Source organism: Heteronotia binoei, chromosome 6, assembly GCF_032191835.1.
Source record: "Heteronotia binoei isolate CCM8104 ecotype False Entrance Well chromosome 6, APGP_CSIRO_Hbin_v1, whole genome shotgun sequence".
NCBI classification, from domain to species: domain Eukaryota; kingdom Metazoa; phylum Chordata; class Lepidosauria; order Squamata; family Gekkonidae; genus Heteronotia; species Heteronotia binoei.
Window position 1 is genome coordinate 16,763,775 of NC_083228.1, and position 15,212 is coordinate 16,778,986.

The 15,212-nt window shown below is 41.9% G+C and overlaps 1 protein-coding gene across 2 annotated transcripts in view; it reads left to right on the forward strand.

Moving 5' to 3' along the window:
• WAPL (WAPL cohesin release factor) overlaps window positions 1–15,212 on the forward strand; it is a 58,724-nt gene that overhangs the window by 21,466 nt on the left and 22,046 nt on the right. For both annotated transcript variants that reach the window (XM_060241065.1, XM_060241063.1), the window contains 5 exons: window positions 7,070–7,188; window positions 8,900–8,995; window positions 11,362–11,514; window positions 11,749–11,885; window positions 13,680–13,791. In XM_060241065.1, the coding sequence (XP_060097048.1) occupies window positions 7,070–7,188; window positions 8,900–8,995; window positions 11,362–11,514; window positions 11,749–11,885; window positions 13,680–13,791 (617 nt within the window). The remainder of the gene's footprint in view (window positions 1–7,069; window positions 7,189–8,899; window positions 8,996–11,361; window positions 11,515–11,748; window positions 11,886–13,679; window positions 13,792–15,212) is intronic.

The following is a 15,212-nucleotide window of genomic DNA, read 5'->3' on the forward strand; positions in this document are numbered from 1 at the left end:
TGTGGTTTAAATAATCCTAATAAAGATAATACTTTCTGTTGTTGTTTTTATTCCTAGTGCACCAAGATAGCTGTCTGCAATAATTTTCTTCTTCGTTACTGTTCGCTTAAATGTTTTAAATACTTAAGGATTGGTTAATAACTGACCAGCAGATTATTAGGGGTAATCAACCCTGTGCTAAACAACCTTTGCTGCCATGACTAATTGTTGTAATATTTAAGCAAACACATCCTTCCAGCATTTTATTTGGGGGGGGGAGAAAAAGGGGTGTCCTAATCTAAAGGAGTAACAGAATTCAGAAGGTTACTTGCAAATACTGTGACTTCGGGTGAGCATTGAGAAGAAGGAATAAGATTTGGGCACCACATCTTAAAGATGTAGACAAGCTGGAATGGGCCCAGAGGAGGGCGACGAAGATGGTGAGGGGTCCGGAGACCAAGACCTATGGAGAAAGGTTGAAGGAGCTGGGCATGTTTAGCTTGGAGATGAGGCAGCTGAGAGGTGATACGATCAAGTAGTTATAGGGCTGTCATAGAGAGGATGGTGTGGAATTGTTTTCTGTGGTCCCAGACGGTAGGACCAGAACCAATGGGTTGAAATGAAATCAGAAGAGTTTCCGGCTCAACATTAGGAAGAACTTCCTGACCGTTAGAACGATTCCTCAGTGGAACAGGCTTCCTTGGGAGGTGGTGGGCTCGCCTTCCTTGGAGGTTTTTAAACAGACTAGACAGCCATCTGACAGCAATGAAGATCCTGTGAATTTAGGGGGAATTATTTGTGAGTTTCCTGCATTGTGCAGGGATTGGACTAGATGACCCTGGAGGTCCTTTCCAACTCTGTGATTGTATCACAGTTTTTGGTTGCACAGTTTTTTTAAAGAAGTGACTCCATGGTTTAAAATAAGAAAAAATAAATTGATTACGTATTTTGTCCCTAGTAATTCCCTGAGTGGCTGAGTTATTTTCCTCCATAAGTTCTGCCCTGGGAGCCAAACTGTATACAATATTGAATAATTTAGCTAGCCAGGATTCATGACATGCTGTGGGAACAGAGGAAAATTGCCTTTTGCAGTTATCACTGCTATCTTGCAGGTTTTCAGATGAATTTTATGGCATACTCTAGGAGAGGCAACATCAAGGGAAGACCTTGCCCTCTGTGCTCTTGTTTGTTGACCCTCCAACATACCTAGCTGGCCACTTTGTGAAACAGAGTGCTGGACTAGATAGCTGTTCTGAACCATAGGACATTTCTTCCTTACTCTAGACATCTCTGAGTTCTCTTTAATTCCTCAGAAAATCCGGGAACTGCACCTCTGTTAGATCGAGAGTGTGTGTGACCCTGTTGATTGTCCCCTGAGCCAGCCAGTCTTTGTACTTCCCAGCAGGGCTTTTTTTTTTTTGTAACAGCAACGCCTTTGCATATTAGGCCACACATTCTTGATGTAGCCAATCCTCCAAGAATTTACAGGGCTCGTAGTCCAGGGCCTACTGTAAACCTCAGAAGGATTGGATACATCGGGGGTGTTGCCTAATATGCAAAGGAGTTCCTGGTACAAAATAAGCACTGCTTAACAGAACCTCCATGGAGTTACTAGTAACATTCTCAAAAATCCCAGAGTATTCTTGAAACCTGTTGGATACATTAGTCTTCAGAGGCAAGTTGTTCTGATCTGGTTCTTCCACTGTGGAAAAGGGAAGGATACCATCAGTGTGCCTTAAGCTGATAATGTATTTACTTCAAGGCCGCTCCACAGATTGCTAGAAACCTGCTTGGTACAGAAAAATAGATCCAACTTTATGTTCTGTTACATGCATTGTCGTGGACACAGGGTGAGTGGGATACAAATCAAATCATAATAACCTGGGCTTACTCTATGGCAGGGGTGGCTCTTTCACACACATTGCGTGGCTCTTGAAGCCCCCACGGCCCTGTCATTGGCCAGCTTGGAGAAAGCATTTTGTCTTGTTAAATCAACTCTCCAAACCAAGCCAGCAGCTTGGAGAATGTATTTTGCTGTCTTTTGACCTCTCCCTCCCGGCTCTCCAACATCAGATGATCATGTCTTGCAGCTCGCAAACATCTGATGTTTATTCTATGTGACTCTTACATAAAGTAAGTCTGGCCACCCCTGCTCTATGGTAACCTTGAAGTTCTGATCCTGGATATGCAAGTCAACTGCTGCACTAAAAGTGCCCCAGAATACTGTCAGGAGGGGGCATTTAGCACCAGGCCCCAAACCACCCTCACTTGAGCTCAGCAGTGATGTGGGTTTTCTGGGGAAATTTTCCAATTCAGATTTAATTAATGGATTCAAATAATATTAACAAAAGAATGCAAATATAATACACGCAAGCAGTAAGGTTTGTTTTTATATCATGCTGTAACGATACAAAGTTTTAAGTGTGTTTCTTTAAATGGTAAGCTGCAGAAGAACAAGGGGAGTGAGAGAGGGATGTGAGTGAGGTGATTGGTTGGTGACTGAGGGTGTATGGGGGAGCTAAGGGTGTTTGTGGGAAGAGAAGAAGTCAGCAGTTTTAACAGTCAGCTGTGGTTGGTCAGCAGTCTACATAATCTAAAAATCAATCTTCTGATTAGAATCCCAAATTAGTGCCCTAATAAGAAAGTTGAATACTTTTTAGAGGACATATTAGTGACTAGATAGAGTCAAATCCTAATACTGTCAAAGTAGTATAAGGGTGTGAGACAGAAGCTAACAATCCTGAGTTAAGAAGAGAGATTAAACTGAGCTAAATAGAATAAAGATTGGACAAAATACATGAAGAGAGAGGAGGATTTGAGAGTGAGGAGTGCTTATGAAGCGAAAGAGTGAGATACCCCACACTCTGTTTTATTCACTGAAGAGTTAAGTTACAAAAATCTTGAAACCAATATGCTTCTTTTAAAGTTTTATTAACCTGGAGCCCTATGCTATTAAAATCTTAATGAGTCTCATCCTTAGGACCACACAGTCCAGTGAAGGAGCCTTAGGGCTTGGGCATAATACTATGGGAAAAGTTAATTAATGGAATTGGAATTCAATTCATGGTGGCAGCATTACATACCTTGAGCAAAAGAAGTAACAAGAAATTTAAAGACACATCTTATCTATACACCAATTAAAAGAGAAGTCGTGACACACCCATTTAGCCTGTCTAAGATGATTAATTTGCAACACATCTGCTCTAACAGCTATAGATGAAAAAAGACTGTATTTACAAAAGAAAAATTTTCACCTCACATCACTGGAGCTCAGTTAAGTTGCTTGCTGGTAAGCTCAGCATAGAGTATACTAGATAAGTTCCAACATATCCCTGATGTCCACTACAACAGAAGTTCCCAGCCTTTTTTGGCACCAGGGACTGCTTTCCTGGAAGACATTTTTTCCAGGGACTGGGGGTTGGCAGCACTGGGGATTTTGCCGCCCCCTGCCCCCCAAAGGGGCTGCGGAGCTGCTCTGGCTGGCTCCGAATTTGGCTTCCCTGCAAGGAGAGGAAGCTTCAGAGTGAGGCTGGTGCTGTCTCTTTCATCTGGCCAGATCCCAAGGGGGCAGTGCGGCCCAGTTGCTAACAGACCGCAGACTGGTGGTTGGGGACCTCTGCACTACAAGATGCATACAATCGGCTGTTTACTATCTGTATTTGTCACTCACCAAAGGGGAGTTGCCCCCCCCTTCAGTTTAGGTTTGATGGAGGCCTGCAGATTCAGGTGGGGTTAATGGGGATAAGATGGCATCTGCTTTTGTCAGCCACCTTTGAGTCCTGCAAGCCAACTCTAAAATCAGAAAATAATACTGTATTCCCCTCCCGAGCTGTTATCAAGTGAGTTGGGAAGTCAGAGAGAAACTTTGTACACTCATCTGGATAGTTGGAGACCAAACAGATAGTGAACACCAACGTGTCTCCCCACTTGTTGCCCCAAACCAACACTTTTTCCACTTCCATACCTCCCACGTTCATGTGGTATGCCACATGACTAAGGCAGATAAATGTTTGAATACCTCATATAGTATTTTCAGTGTGTTTATTTTCTTAAAACTTTGCGGTGAGAGCACAATTTCAGTATGTCAAAGACTGTTAAATAGCCACGTCAGTTTTCCCCCCTATTATAAATGCAATTAATTACCACTTTTAAGAAGGTTCTGTCTTATGTTCATTATTTGATCTACTAACTCAGGAGTGTCAAACATGTGGCCCATGGGATGCATTCTTCCCACATGGGGTTCCTATCCAGCCCTTGAGTAACTGGCTGGTTCCTGTTTGCTTCTCCAGTTCTGCTTCTGCTGTGTTGCAGCTTGCTTTGCCAGACTCAATCACACAGGAGAGAGAGGTAGGCAAGGGGGAGGGAGGGAGGGAGCCAGAACTTGCTTCCAGGCCAGGCTCCCTCAATTGCAGAGGTGATAGAGGCAAGCCTTTCTTGCCTTCCATTGGCTGAAGTTCCTTCCCTTCCTTGGCTGCCTCAATTGTGCAGCAGAAATACCAGCAAAGTTTTATTCAAGGTGTGACCTTTTGTGTACCTTGTTACAGTGTGTGTGTATTTTGTTGGGCTTGTTATGTCGTGGCTCTCCTGGGTACAACGGTTTGGCCCCCTTTTATCACCGTATTTATGCCCTCAAGATCCAGTGTTTCTCAGTAGGAAAGCAATGTATAGATGAGGAATAACAAGTCAGTGAAGTGGATTAGCCTGAGAGTATGTCAAGACCAAGTTTACCCAGCACATTTCCTTTGCTGACTGGGGATTTTTAACCTAGACTTCCCAGGTAGCAGGCACATACGAACCACTGTTCTTGCACTGCCTCATAGGAGTTGCAGTCATTTTTCTGGGAGGACTGAAGTTTTGCAGACAAACACATAGCCTTCATGATGCCTTCACATGTTCTTGACCAGCACATGAAGCAGTTTATGTACAGAAGCTCGCAAGGCCCAGCCATTTCATGTTTTCCCTGAGTCCTAGGCTCAGAGCACTGAGCATGAGATTTTTGTAATGAATGTCAATAAATCAAAAGTAGGTTTGTAGTTTACAGATACACACCTGAACAGCATATTCAGGACTGGTACAGCACAGTCATTTTGATGCACTAATTCAGAGCAAGAGGTGGCAGTTATCAGAGGATGGTAGATAAAATATTGCAAGAGTGCTAATGTTTTAAGCATGTTTTTATTTTATGTAAAAAAATCTTTGTGTTTGTGTCCTTTATAAAGTTTATATCTCTGCTACCTAGCATTACATTTTATGACACACGTGGCCTGGCCTGACCATGGCAACGTATCATTTATGTCAGATCTGGCCCTCATAACAAATGAGTTCGACACCCCTGTACTAATTTGTGTTGGACTCCTTATGCATGTTATGAAAATCAAGTGAGCACCGTTTAGTTTGTATACAAGCCTCCAAAAATCCACTTGTCAGAGGTGAAAGCTACTGAGGAGAGCTATGTGAGGCTCCTTTGCTGAGTTTGGAGGGGAGGTGAAGTTTTGCACAACACTGAACTTTGGTGTCAGCAAAGAAACTCCTTTTCTTAATTAGGAGAGGTGTGCAGCGGTTTCATATGTCATGTTGCTTAACCTTGGTGCAATGAAAAGCGGTGTGAGAGACTCTTTTTCTTCTGCCTACTATGATATGACATAAGACTTTTCTCTGAGTTCTTTGGCATTGGCATATAATTTGGAGGAGGCAAATGGTCAGTAGTGATTGCACATTATTGCCTGGCTAGTAAGAAAAGGCAGCGTTGATTGACCTTTGTCTTCATATGATGTAATGTGTTTCAGTAAGTTTTGTAAGTGGACTATGCTTCCATGTTTATGACCTTTTTGTGAAACTGACATTGATAATTATTTGTTTGCAGCTACTCACATTACATTCTGCCACAGTCCTCAACATGGAAAACTAACTTTCAGAAACACATAGCTTAAAAACATTCCTGCATATTGTGCAGTGTGTAAGAAACAACCATTTTTAAAAAGGTTATAATTGCACAGGGGTAGTTGTATCATTCTATTGCAACAGAAACAGAAGATTCATGGCACCTTAAAAATGAACAAAATCTTATTCTAGCATTCTGAGTCATGGACTAGAGTCTGCTTTTTCAGATGTGTCTGAAGAAGTGGACTGTAGGTTTATGAAAACTTGTGCTGGAATCAAATTTTATTCATTTTTAAGGTACCAGAGACTCATTATTTTTAAGATGCTTGTTCCCCCAGCTAGATTAGCTTTCTTGAAAGGGACAGAGGTTCAGTAATGATCAGCTAATTTTATGTGGCATTTGCATGTGGCAGTAAGTAAAACTGCTTAACAGAGCAGCTTCCCCTGTGTGGATTCCATGGGCTAAATAGGCTATTTCTGTTTCAAACCCAGCCATGCAGTCTCATCAGTCAGCTGGCATTGCTGTTGTATTTTCAGTTGCTTTATTCAACTCAGAATATGCAGTTGTCCCTTTTGCAGCATGATGGTCTGTGGCAAGCCTAAACCCTGGAGCCTCACGTAATCCTTCAGACGAATATTTCTATTTTTCTGAAGAAAGAATCTTGAACAAGTCATCTGTTGTAAGCTTTGGCTGTTCTATGCAAGTTTCTGCAGTTCTTTGCTTGCAACAAGATTATAATTTGTAAAGTCCATGTTTTTCTTAATCTTTCCAGAACTTTAGTATTGCTGTTAGGAATAGGAGGTAGATGGAACCATGTTTCCTCTCGCAGAAGGTAGAGTAGTGTTGAAATACCGTGAAAAAATTATATTCTGTGAAAAAAGTGGATTCATATCTTCCAGGTATAATAGATACGCTTTTGTAATAAACAAGTGATTTTCATCTCATTGCTCCCTCTAACACAGAAAGGGCCACTCAGCGGCAGCATGGGGCCATGCAGGATCTTGCACTGCCAAACCCCATTTAAGAGGGAAAAAATCAGGGAGAACATTGGTCATCCTTCAAAGTACAGTTCCTTAGGCTTTCCCAGTAGTCTGAATCCAGTCCTCAGTGTGCGTGAAACTTTTCACCTTCTGCAATGGTGAAGTCTGCTTTCTTTGAAGCACATTTGAAACATTACAATAACATTGCATCTTATCCATACTCTTTCAGAACTGCTGGATTTTGCAGAAGATTCATCTAGTGTTCCTGAAAGCAATAAGAAATCCACAAACCCCCAAGGTGATAAATCTAAGGAAAACACCCGAAAAATATTTAGTGGACCAAAGAGGGTGAGTAGTAACATTGAAATGGGTCTACCGTCGTTTCATCAGTGCTTTTGTGAAAAGGTGGGTGTAGTAGCAGAAATAGAAAGAATATTCTGCCCTGTTGGATCCTTTTATGAAGGAAAATGATAGTGGATGAAATTTCCTGTCTCCCCCCCCCCAAAAAAAAAAAAAAAGACAACAACCACAGATCCAAACTGAATATTATAAGGAAACAAATCATTTGACTTGATGTCGGCAGGGACAGGGTAACGACTGTTTATCGGGTAAGAAATACGAATGCAGAAGTGATGGGATTGTAAAGAACAGATTTTACTTAATTGTGATTTACGCAGTGTATGTTGCTACAGGATGTGGTGCAAACCACCCAGCCCCCATTTCAAATAGCAACCAACCATCATAAGTCAACAGAGAATAAATGTTAAAGGAGAAGGATCTGGTTTGTGAAGAACTGTGGAAACAGTTCTACCCTGCTGAATAGATTTGAATCACTTTTTACACTGGAAGAATTTTGTATAAGTGCTCACGACCTTGTGCGTGTGATTTTAGACATTGTTCTTAAAGGCATTCTTAAAAGGCTTATTAGTAGAGGTGACCTTTCTTAGTTTAATTAGCAGCAGGAATCCACCGATCTGCTCAGCAGTGGTGAATGATGATGTGGTCTTCTGCTGAGCATCTCAGTTTCTTGGAGCCTTCATTTGAACAAGGGTTTGGGGGAAGAAGTGGCAGGAATCTCTTCTAAGCATCAGGAGACTCCATTTCCATACTTCAGCACAAATGAAAAAAGACCTTTTCCTTCTCCTACAAGAGGAGGGGATTGGTAGCAGTCCCAAATAATGGCTGCCTAAGACGCCTGGGTGTCATATTTGGTCTCCTGGTCAGTGAAGTGACACAGTAGCTTTCTAAACCTTGCAGAGAAAGCAATATCAATAAGCTGCGTTCTTTTTAAAAAAGTAATTGTGTCAGAGTATGTTAATTGATACAAATGCTAAATGCAGACTAGGTTTTTAAAACTTGCGTTCCACTTAGAGGCATACAGAACAAATTTTGAGACCAGCAGCCCCTTCAGAACTTGTTCTGGTGCTTCAGACCAACACAACTGTCCACCTGGATCTGTCTTTGTTAGAGGCATGTATTTACTGTTTATTACGAATTCGACAACGCTAAGCAAGCAAAGCATTAGAAGCTTTATTGCGTTAAGGAATCGGTTTATGATTCTCATGTCTTGCATATGCAGCAACAAATGTAATGGGTTGAACTCAACTGTTATTTTCTTACTAGTATAACTCATTCTTGGCTAAGGAGGGGAGGGGACAGTTTTTGCTGATTTTTCTCCACTCAATACAGCCCAGTGAGCTGCCTGAAATGCTGCTTCTGGGGCTCAGGGGACCCTTGAGAACTGCCTTGGCATGTGCAGTGGGAGAACCAGCAGAAATCAGCCCCCCTCCCCCCCCAGCAAAAATGACTTTTGGATCCAATCCATTGTAACAAAAGCGTTTCAGTGAAAGAAGGAGGTGGTACTGCTGTAATGTGAATTTTAAAAAGTAAAAGATGTGAGGGTGATTTTAAAGTTGAAAACATCCATGAAATGTTTTGAGGAAGTGCAAATGGGTGATATGAGGGCAATTGCTTTGAAACGCGATTGCTTTGAAGCTGGCGTTCTGATTGTAAATGATGAGATGGCTATGTTCAAATGACCATCTGTTCTGCTTTGCAGTCGCCAACAAAAGCGGTATACAATGCTAGACATTGGAACCAGCCGGAATCTGAGGCTCTTCCAGCAGGACAAGTGGTGAAGAATCCAAGTGTCCCAGTGAGTAAAGTGTATCTTCCCCCCTTTCCTTTGATGCTAAATTTAAATACTCGAAATAGTTATAGACATGTTTGCAAGTTGCAGTAGAAAATGTCAGGAACATTATTTCAGACATTGTTAAATATTGAGATTGCAAAACAATTGACATTCTTGGCTGTATCATGTATGACAGCCGTTGTTCATTTTTCTAGGATTAGTTTGAGGCTTGAAGTTGTTTCAGGGAAGGTTTCCCCAGATTGCAGAAGTAATGTTGTTGATTGGCTCCTGTGAGTTGTGTTTTGCACCTAAACCTGTCATTATATGTTTCTTACACATCCTGATTGGATTATGTTGTTTCATCTGGAGACCAAAACATGGTTACTTGTTTTAAAACAGGGGTGGCCAAACTGTGGCTCGGGAGCCACATGTGACTCTCACACATACTATATGTGGGCTCTTAAAGCCCCCACCTCCCCGTTGGTTGGCATTTGTCTCCTTATCACTTCGCCAAGCCAGCTGGCAGTGTGCAGAATGCATTTAGAGTTGGTTTCTTTCCACTTCTCCCTCCCTCCTCCCCATCTGTTTGCCTTCCTTCCTTCCTGTCTTGTGGCTCTCAAACATCTGATGTTCATGTCTTGCAGTTCTCAAACAACTGATGTTTATTTGAATGTGGCTCTTAAGTTAAATAAGTTTGGCCACCCCTGTAAAGATACTATCTGAATCTTTAGTTGTTAGTTACGTAAACTTTTGATCAATCCCATAATCATGTAGTCAGGAATATTGTCAGAATATCTCATAGTGCAAAATACACTCCTGTCCTGGCCAACTAAGTCTTTCCCTTCAGTGTAATGTGTTAGTGGCTTCATAAAAGCAAGTTGTATAGGAGGAAAATATCGTAGCCAGATACTACTGACAGGTCCCTGTGTTTTCATCCAAGAAAACATCCTGATTAGGTTCAGCCTGAAATTTGCTGGTGGTGGAAAGAGGGCTGAGGGTCCAGGGGTTTTTTTGTAGCAGCAACTACTTTTCATATTAGGCCTCATACCCCTGATGTAGCCAGTCCTCCTGGAGCTTACAGTAGGCCTTGTACTAAGAACCCTGTAAACTCTTGGAGGATTGACTACATCAGGGGTGTGTGACCTAAAGGAGTTCTTGCTACAAAAAGCCCTGGCTGAGACTGAACAGTAGGACACTGGCTGAATCTTGCTCATGGATGCATGTGCAGCAGAACAGATGTGTGTGCCTTCATAACATGCTATATTGAGGAGTTTGTATGCTAGTTTGGTTACGAAAGTACTGTCTGCATAGGAAATTTCATTATGTTTGAGTGGACTACTGCGAACTCCAGTGCAAATCCTCTTTAGACAAGTATACTGAAATATGTATGGCCCCATCTTAAATTCATAGGCTGGGATCAAGATTAAATTTTCCATGAACAGAAGAGGAGCAGTAACTGCCACTGTTTCTGTTGCAGGAACGTGATTTGCCCCTTGTGCCATTCCCCAGGGTCTTCTATCCTTCAGGAGCAGTGTTTTGGGGGAAGATCAGCATTGGGGCTGGCAGGAAACCTGCAGCAGAAGTGCCCTTCTGTCAGTGGAAAATTTTCTGGATCTAGACTATTGAGCATATTGGCCATTGGGTGGAATTCAGTGTGCATAAAACGTGTCAAGATATGAAGGAGGGGCAAAATATCAGCTATAGTATAAGCTTAGTCCTGTAGCAAAGCAGATTGACTTTAATAAAAGTCACTATGCCTCACAATGTTGAGCATTTTCAAGATGTTTTTTACCCAAATACGGCATGGGACACCCCCCCTCCCCCCCAGAAAATTTGTATCTGTTAGAATACTGTCACAGATGACTAGAGCTGAGAATTGTCAGCAGAATTCGTTTTTCTTGGCTGTAATAGAAAGATAGAATTGCTTTCGGGAAAAGAACATTCTGGAGGACGATTCTATGACAATCTTGGCATGGATGGAGCTTTTGGGAAATAAAAGTGGAGAGCAGCTAACAGCTAGAGGTGTTTTAAAATGGTTTTTGAAACTCAGTAATGATTCCATTAGTCTCAATTTTCATTCTTAAACTGAACTGGGAAAATTTTACAGTACTTTTCACTTGGGGCCCTTTAAAAACAGTAAATCTAAAACACCTTATGTTTAATGATTATTAGGTATAAAAAAGGAGTCTACTACTTTAGACCAATACGGCTGCCTATTTGGATCTATCTATTATGTATAAAGTGCAATGACTGATCTAATTTTCACCTTCGAGGAGCTGAGGCTGTGCCTCTGAAAATCTCAAGATTTCGACACTCTCATGAAATGTTCTGTTCTTTATTTGGTGCTTTATGCTTAAACATCTACCCACTGTAGCACTTTTTATCAATAGGTAAGGCTGTCTTCAAAGGAGGCAGTTCATAAAGATGATGGTGTGTTTAAAGCTCCTGCACCACCTCCCAAAGTGATAAAAACGGTGACGTTACCTACTCAGCCCTATCAGGAGATAGTAACTGCCTTGAAATGTAGGAAAGAAGACAAAGAAGTAAGTGGAATACTTACCATTTCACCACAATATATTAGATGGAAAGGCATGATTCAGGAATGTAAATTGAAAGCAGAACTACTAGTGTCAGGGTAAAAAAAAAAATCCCTGTTAAAAGGTAGATCTTTGGCCTCCCAAGTAAAGTTGATGAATTTTTGATGCTGCAAGGAAAAGCTGTTTTGTTAAAATGTGGGCTGATACATTAATATCGAGCTTTAAACAAATGTCTTCCAGCTATACACTGTTGTTCAACACGTCAAGCACTTCAATGATGTAGTGGAATTTGGCGAAAATCAAGAGTTCACAGATGATATTGAATACTTGTTAAGTGGACTGAAGAGCAATCAGCCCCTAAACACACGTTGCCTTAGGTAAGATACTTCACATACAATAGCAATTCCGTAGCACACTTTTAACTGTTTAGAGGTATTCAGTGCATGCAGATTTGAGTAAATTGCACCATTTGGAGGGAAGTACAGAACGGTGTCTATTCGTGTGCTAAATGAGTGGATAGATCACTTGCAAATTTTCTTGCAGCTTAATACAGAGAAACCACTGCTCCTAAGAAGGGGATGTGTGATATTGGTTACTAGCTAGAGCAGGGGTCCTCAAACTACGGCCCGCGGGCCAGATGCGGCCCACTGAGGACGTTTATGTGGCCCACCGGGTTATGGCAAAATCAGACCAGAAGTGACATTCAACCTAAACTCGCGTTAGCAATGCACACTTCCGGCACTGGGCTGAGGCGGCAGAGACAGAGTGTGAGGCAATACCGAGGTGAGGTGAGTTCCCAGGCTGGGGTGTGTGGTGTGGGGAAGGGAGAGAGATGCAGAAGACGGAGAACTGACGGCCCGCGGCCTTGTACAGTAACGGCAGCCACCACAACAGTCCGGCCCTCCAACAGTCTGAGGGACAGTGAACTGGCCCCCTATTTAAAAAGTTTGAGGACCCCTGAGCTAGAGGATCTGTCAGCAGACACTTGTCTCCCTGCACCCCCCTTCCCAGTTGATCAGTACCACTTTATTTTGATGTTAGAATTCTTTTCCTTCATCAAAGGAGCATTGATTAAAAAAAATGAACTACCACTTCCAGCATCTCTTTACTATCCTTAACTAACAATAATGACATGAATCCAAAATTGCCCAAAGGACTTGAGAACTCACAGTGATGAAATCATCCAGAATGAAAGGTAGATGGACACTTTCTCTGGGGCCTACATCAACTACCTGCCTTAAACAAAACCAAAGATAAAGGTAAACTTTATCTTGAAAGACCCTTGCGAGCCTGCCACGAAGGACTGTAGGAAGTTATTTTCCAAATTGGCTACTAATAAGGGCCAAGTAGAATTTATTGGCAGGATGGGTTGTTTTGAATAATTGGGCAGGTGGAGTTTGTTTCCCCCAAGAACTGTATATTATTGCAATGTATCATTCTTGCCTTGAAAAGATCAGGGGATAGGCATTTCAATGGCCCTAATTTTTGCCATCAAAATAGATGAGAAGCAACAGTATAAAATCATAAGGTCTCCGACCTCTACATTCTGTTTCTTCCCATCCAGTGAAGACAAGAATTTAAACTGCTTCTTTAATGTTTGTAATTTTGGGTTATAAGTTGGTTAGTTCCAAATATGAAGCCAAGCTAATAAGAGCAGAGTTGTTCAGCAATTATTAAGGACGTGGTTGCAGAAATGGTAACATTTTAATTGATAAACATGTGTCTCACGCAGATGAAAGAATCAGAATGTTCTCTGTCGGGGAGAATAACTGCATAATACAGTAATATCGTTGTGGTCAAATTGGTCCAAAAACACACCACCTTGAAATGTATACAAAAAAGCTATGTGATAAGTGTCCCATGCTTTTAAAAAAAGTATCTGTCACATCATGGTTGTTTAATTAGTGCATTTATCATTTCGTAACTGTTCTGATTCTGCTTGGTAACCCTTTTACGGTTAGCACGAATAAAAAGTGACCTAGTCAGTGTATAACCTCCAAATAGAGTGCTGTGTTGATGGAGGTGATGACACAATAACTTTGAAACAGAGAGGTCGTACCCTAAGCTGTAAAGCTCAGGTTTTATGTACATACAAAGTTAAACAACCTTTGTCTGTGATAGTCGCATTGTAAAACACACCATGGCTTATCCTCTCCCCCTTCTTTGGCCAGTGTTATCAGCCTGGCGACCAAGTGCGCCATGCCCAGTTTCCGAATGCATTTGAGAGCACATGGAATGGTAGCTATGGTCTTCAAAACACTGGATGACTCACAGCATCACCAGGTACTTCATGCCATCTTTCAAAATCTTGCTACATAGAGAGGTTTTGTTTTTCTAAACATTCATTGAATTATGATCTACAGACTGAAATTACATTTGCTTTGGCCTTGTTGGTGTACTGTTTCACTATCCTTACTGTTCTGGTGAGGCTGCTGTCTCTTGAGGATTATTGTCTTTATACCCTGCACAAGTTGGACGTTGATGAATAGTGGCCTAGCTGCCTGCCATTACTTAAGGGGAGTAGACTTGCACATCTGATTCCTACAGTACACAGTTAGGAAAGTGCTTCATGCTCTGATTCCCCTATTTTTGCCTGTGGCTTAGTCAGCCAGGCACTAACACTGACTGTGCCATGTACACTCCTGGATTTGCACAGTCAAAATGGTGGAGTGAGAATGTATTTTACTGAAATGGTGGTGGTAAGTGGTTCATATTCCTAGTTCAGTGTTTTAGATTTAAATTAAGAATGCCAAAAGTAAAATTAGATTGCTGCTCTTCCAGGCTTATTTGGACCCCTTGGTGAAATTCATTATCCATTGTTTGTGATGGTTTCCCCCCACATTTGTGACACCCAGGGCTTTTGTTTCTGTATCAGGAGCTCCTTTCCATATTGGGCCACAGACCCCTGATATAACCAATCCTTCTGGAGCTTACAGTAGGCCGGGTAGTAAGAGCCGTGTAAGCTCTTGGAGGGTTGGCTACATCAGGGGTGTGTGACCTAATAGAAGAAGAAGAATTACAGATTTATACCCCGCCCTTCTCTCTGAATCAGAGTCTCAGAGCAGCTTAGAATCTCCTTTATCTTCTTCCCCACAACAGACACCCTGTGAGGTGGGTGGGGCTGAGAGAGCTTTCACAGAAGCTGCCCTTTCAAGGACAACTCTACGAGAGCTATGGCTAACCAGAGGCCATTCCAGCAGTTGCAAGTGGAGGAGTGGGGAATCAAATCCGGTTCTCCCAGATAAGAGTCCATGCACTTAACCACTGCACCAAATTGGCTCTTAATATGCAAAGGAGTTCCTGCTACAAAAAAAGCCCTGGTGACACCCTTTTTAATCTATCACAATGGCAGGAGGATGGTGGTAGAGATAACACCTTATATTGTTCCTCTTCTCTCTGGGTTCAGAGGTGGTTGGTACAGTTTGTTCTAGCTTGTTGTAGCCAGCCACTACAAAATCCTTCCACAAGTATCATTCAGTATATGTTTTTCTGGGAAAGTCAAAGACGTGTGCCGTTGCCATTGAACTTGGTGAGTAGGATAAGAGATAAAGATGAGGGACAGGGGAGCCAGGAAGAGACTACAGGAAGAAAAAAACCCTAAGAAGTGAGTGGTAGAAGTGGGTTGAGAGCTGTGAGGTGAGAAAAGAGAAGAGATGGTAACTGCAGAGAAGAGGAAGTGATACTGACTGAGAAATGGAAATGCA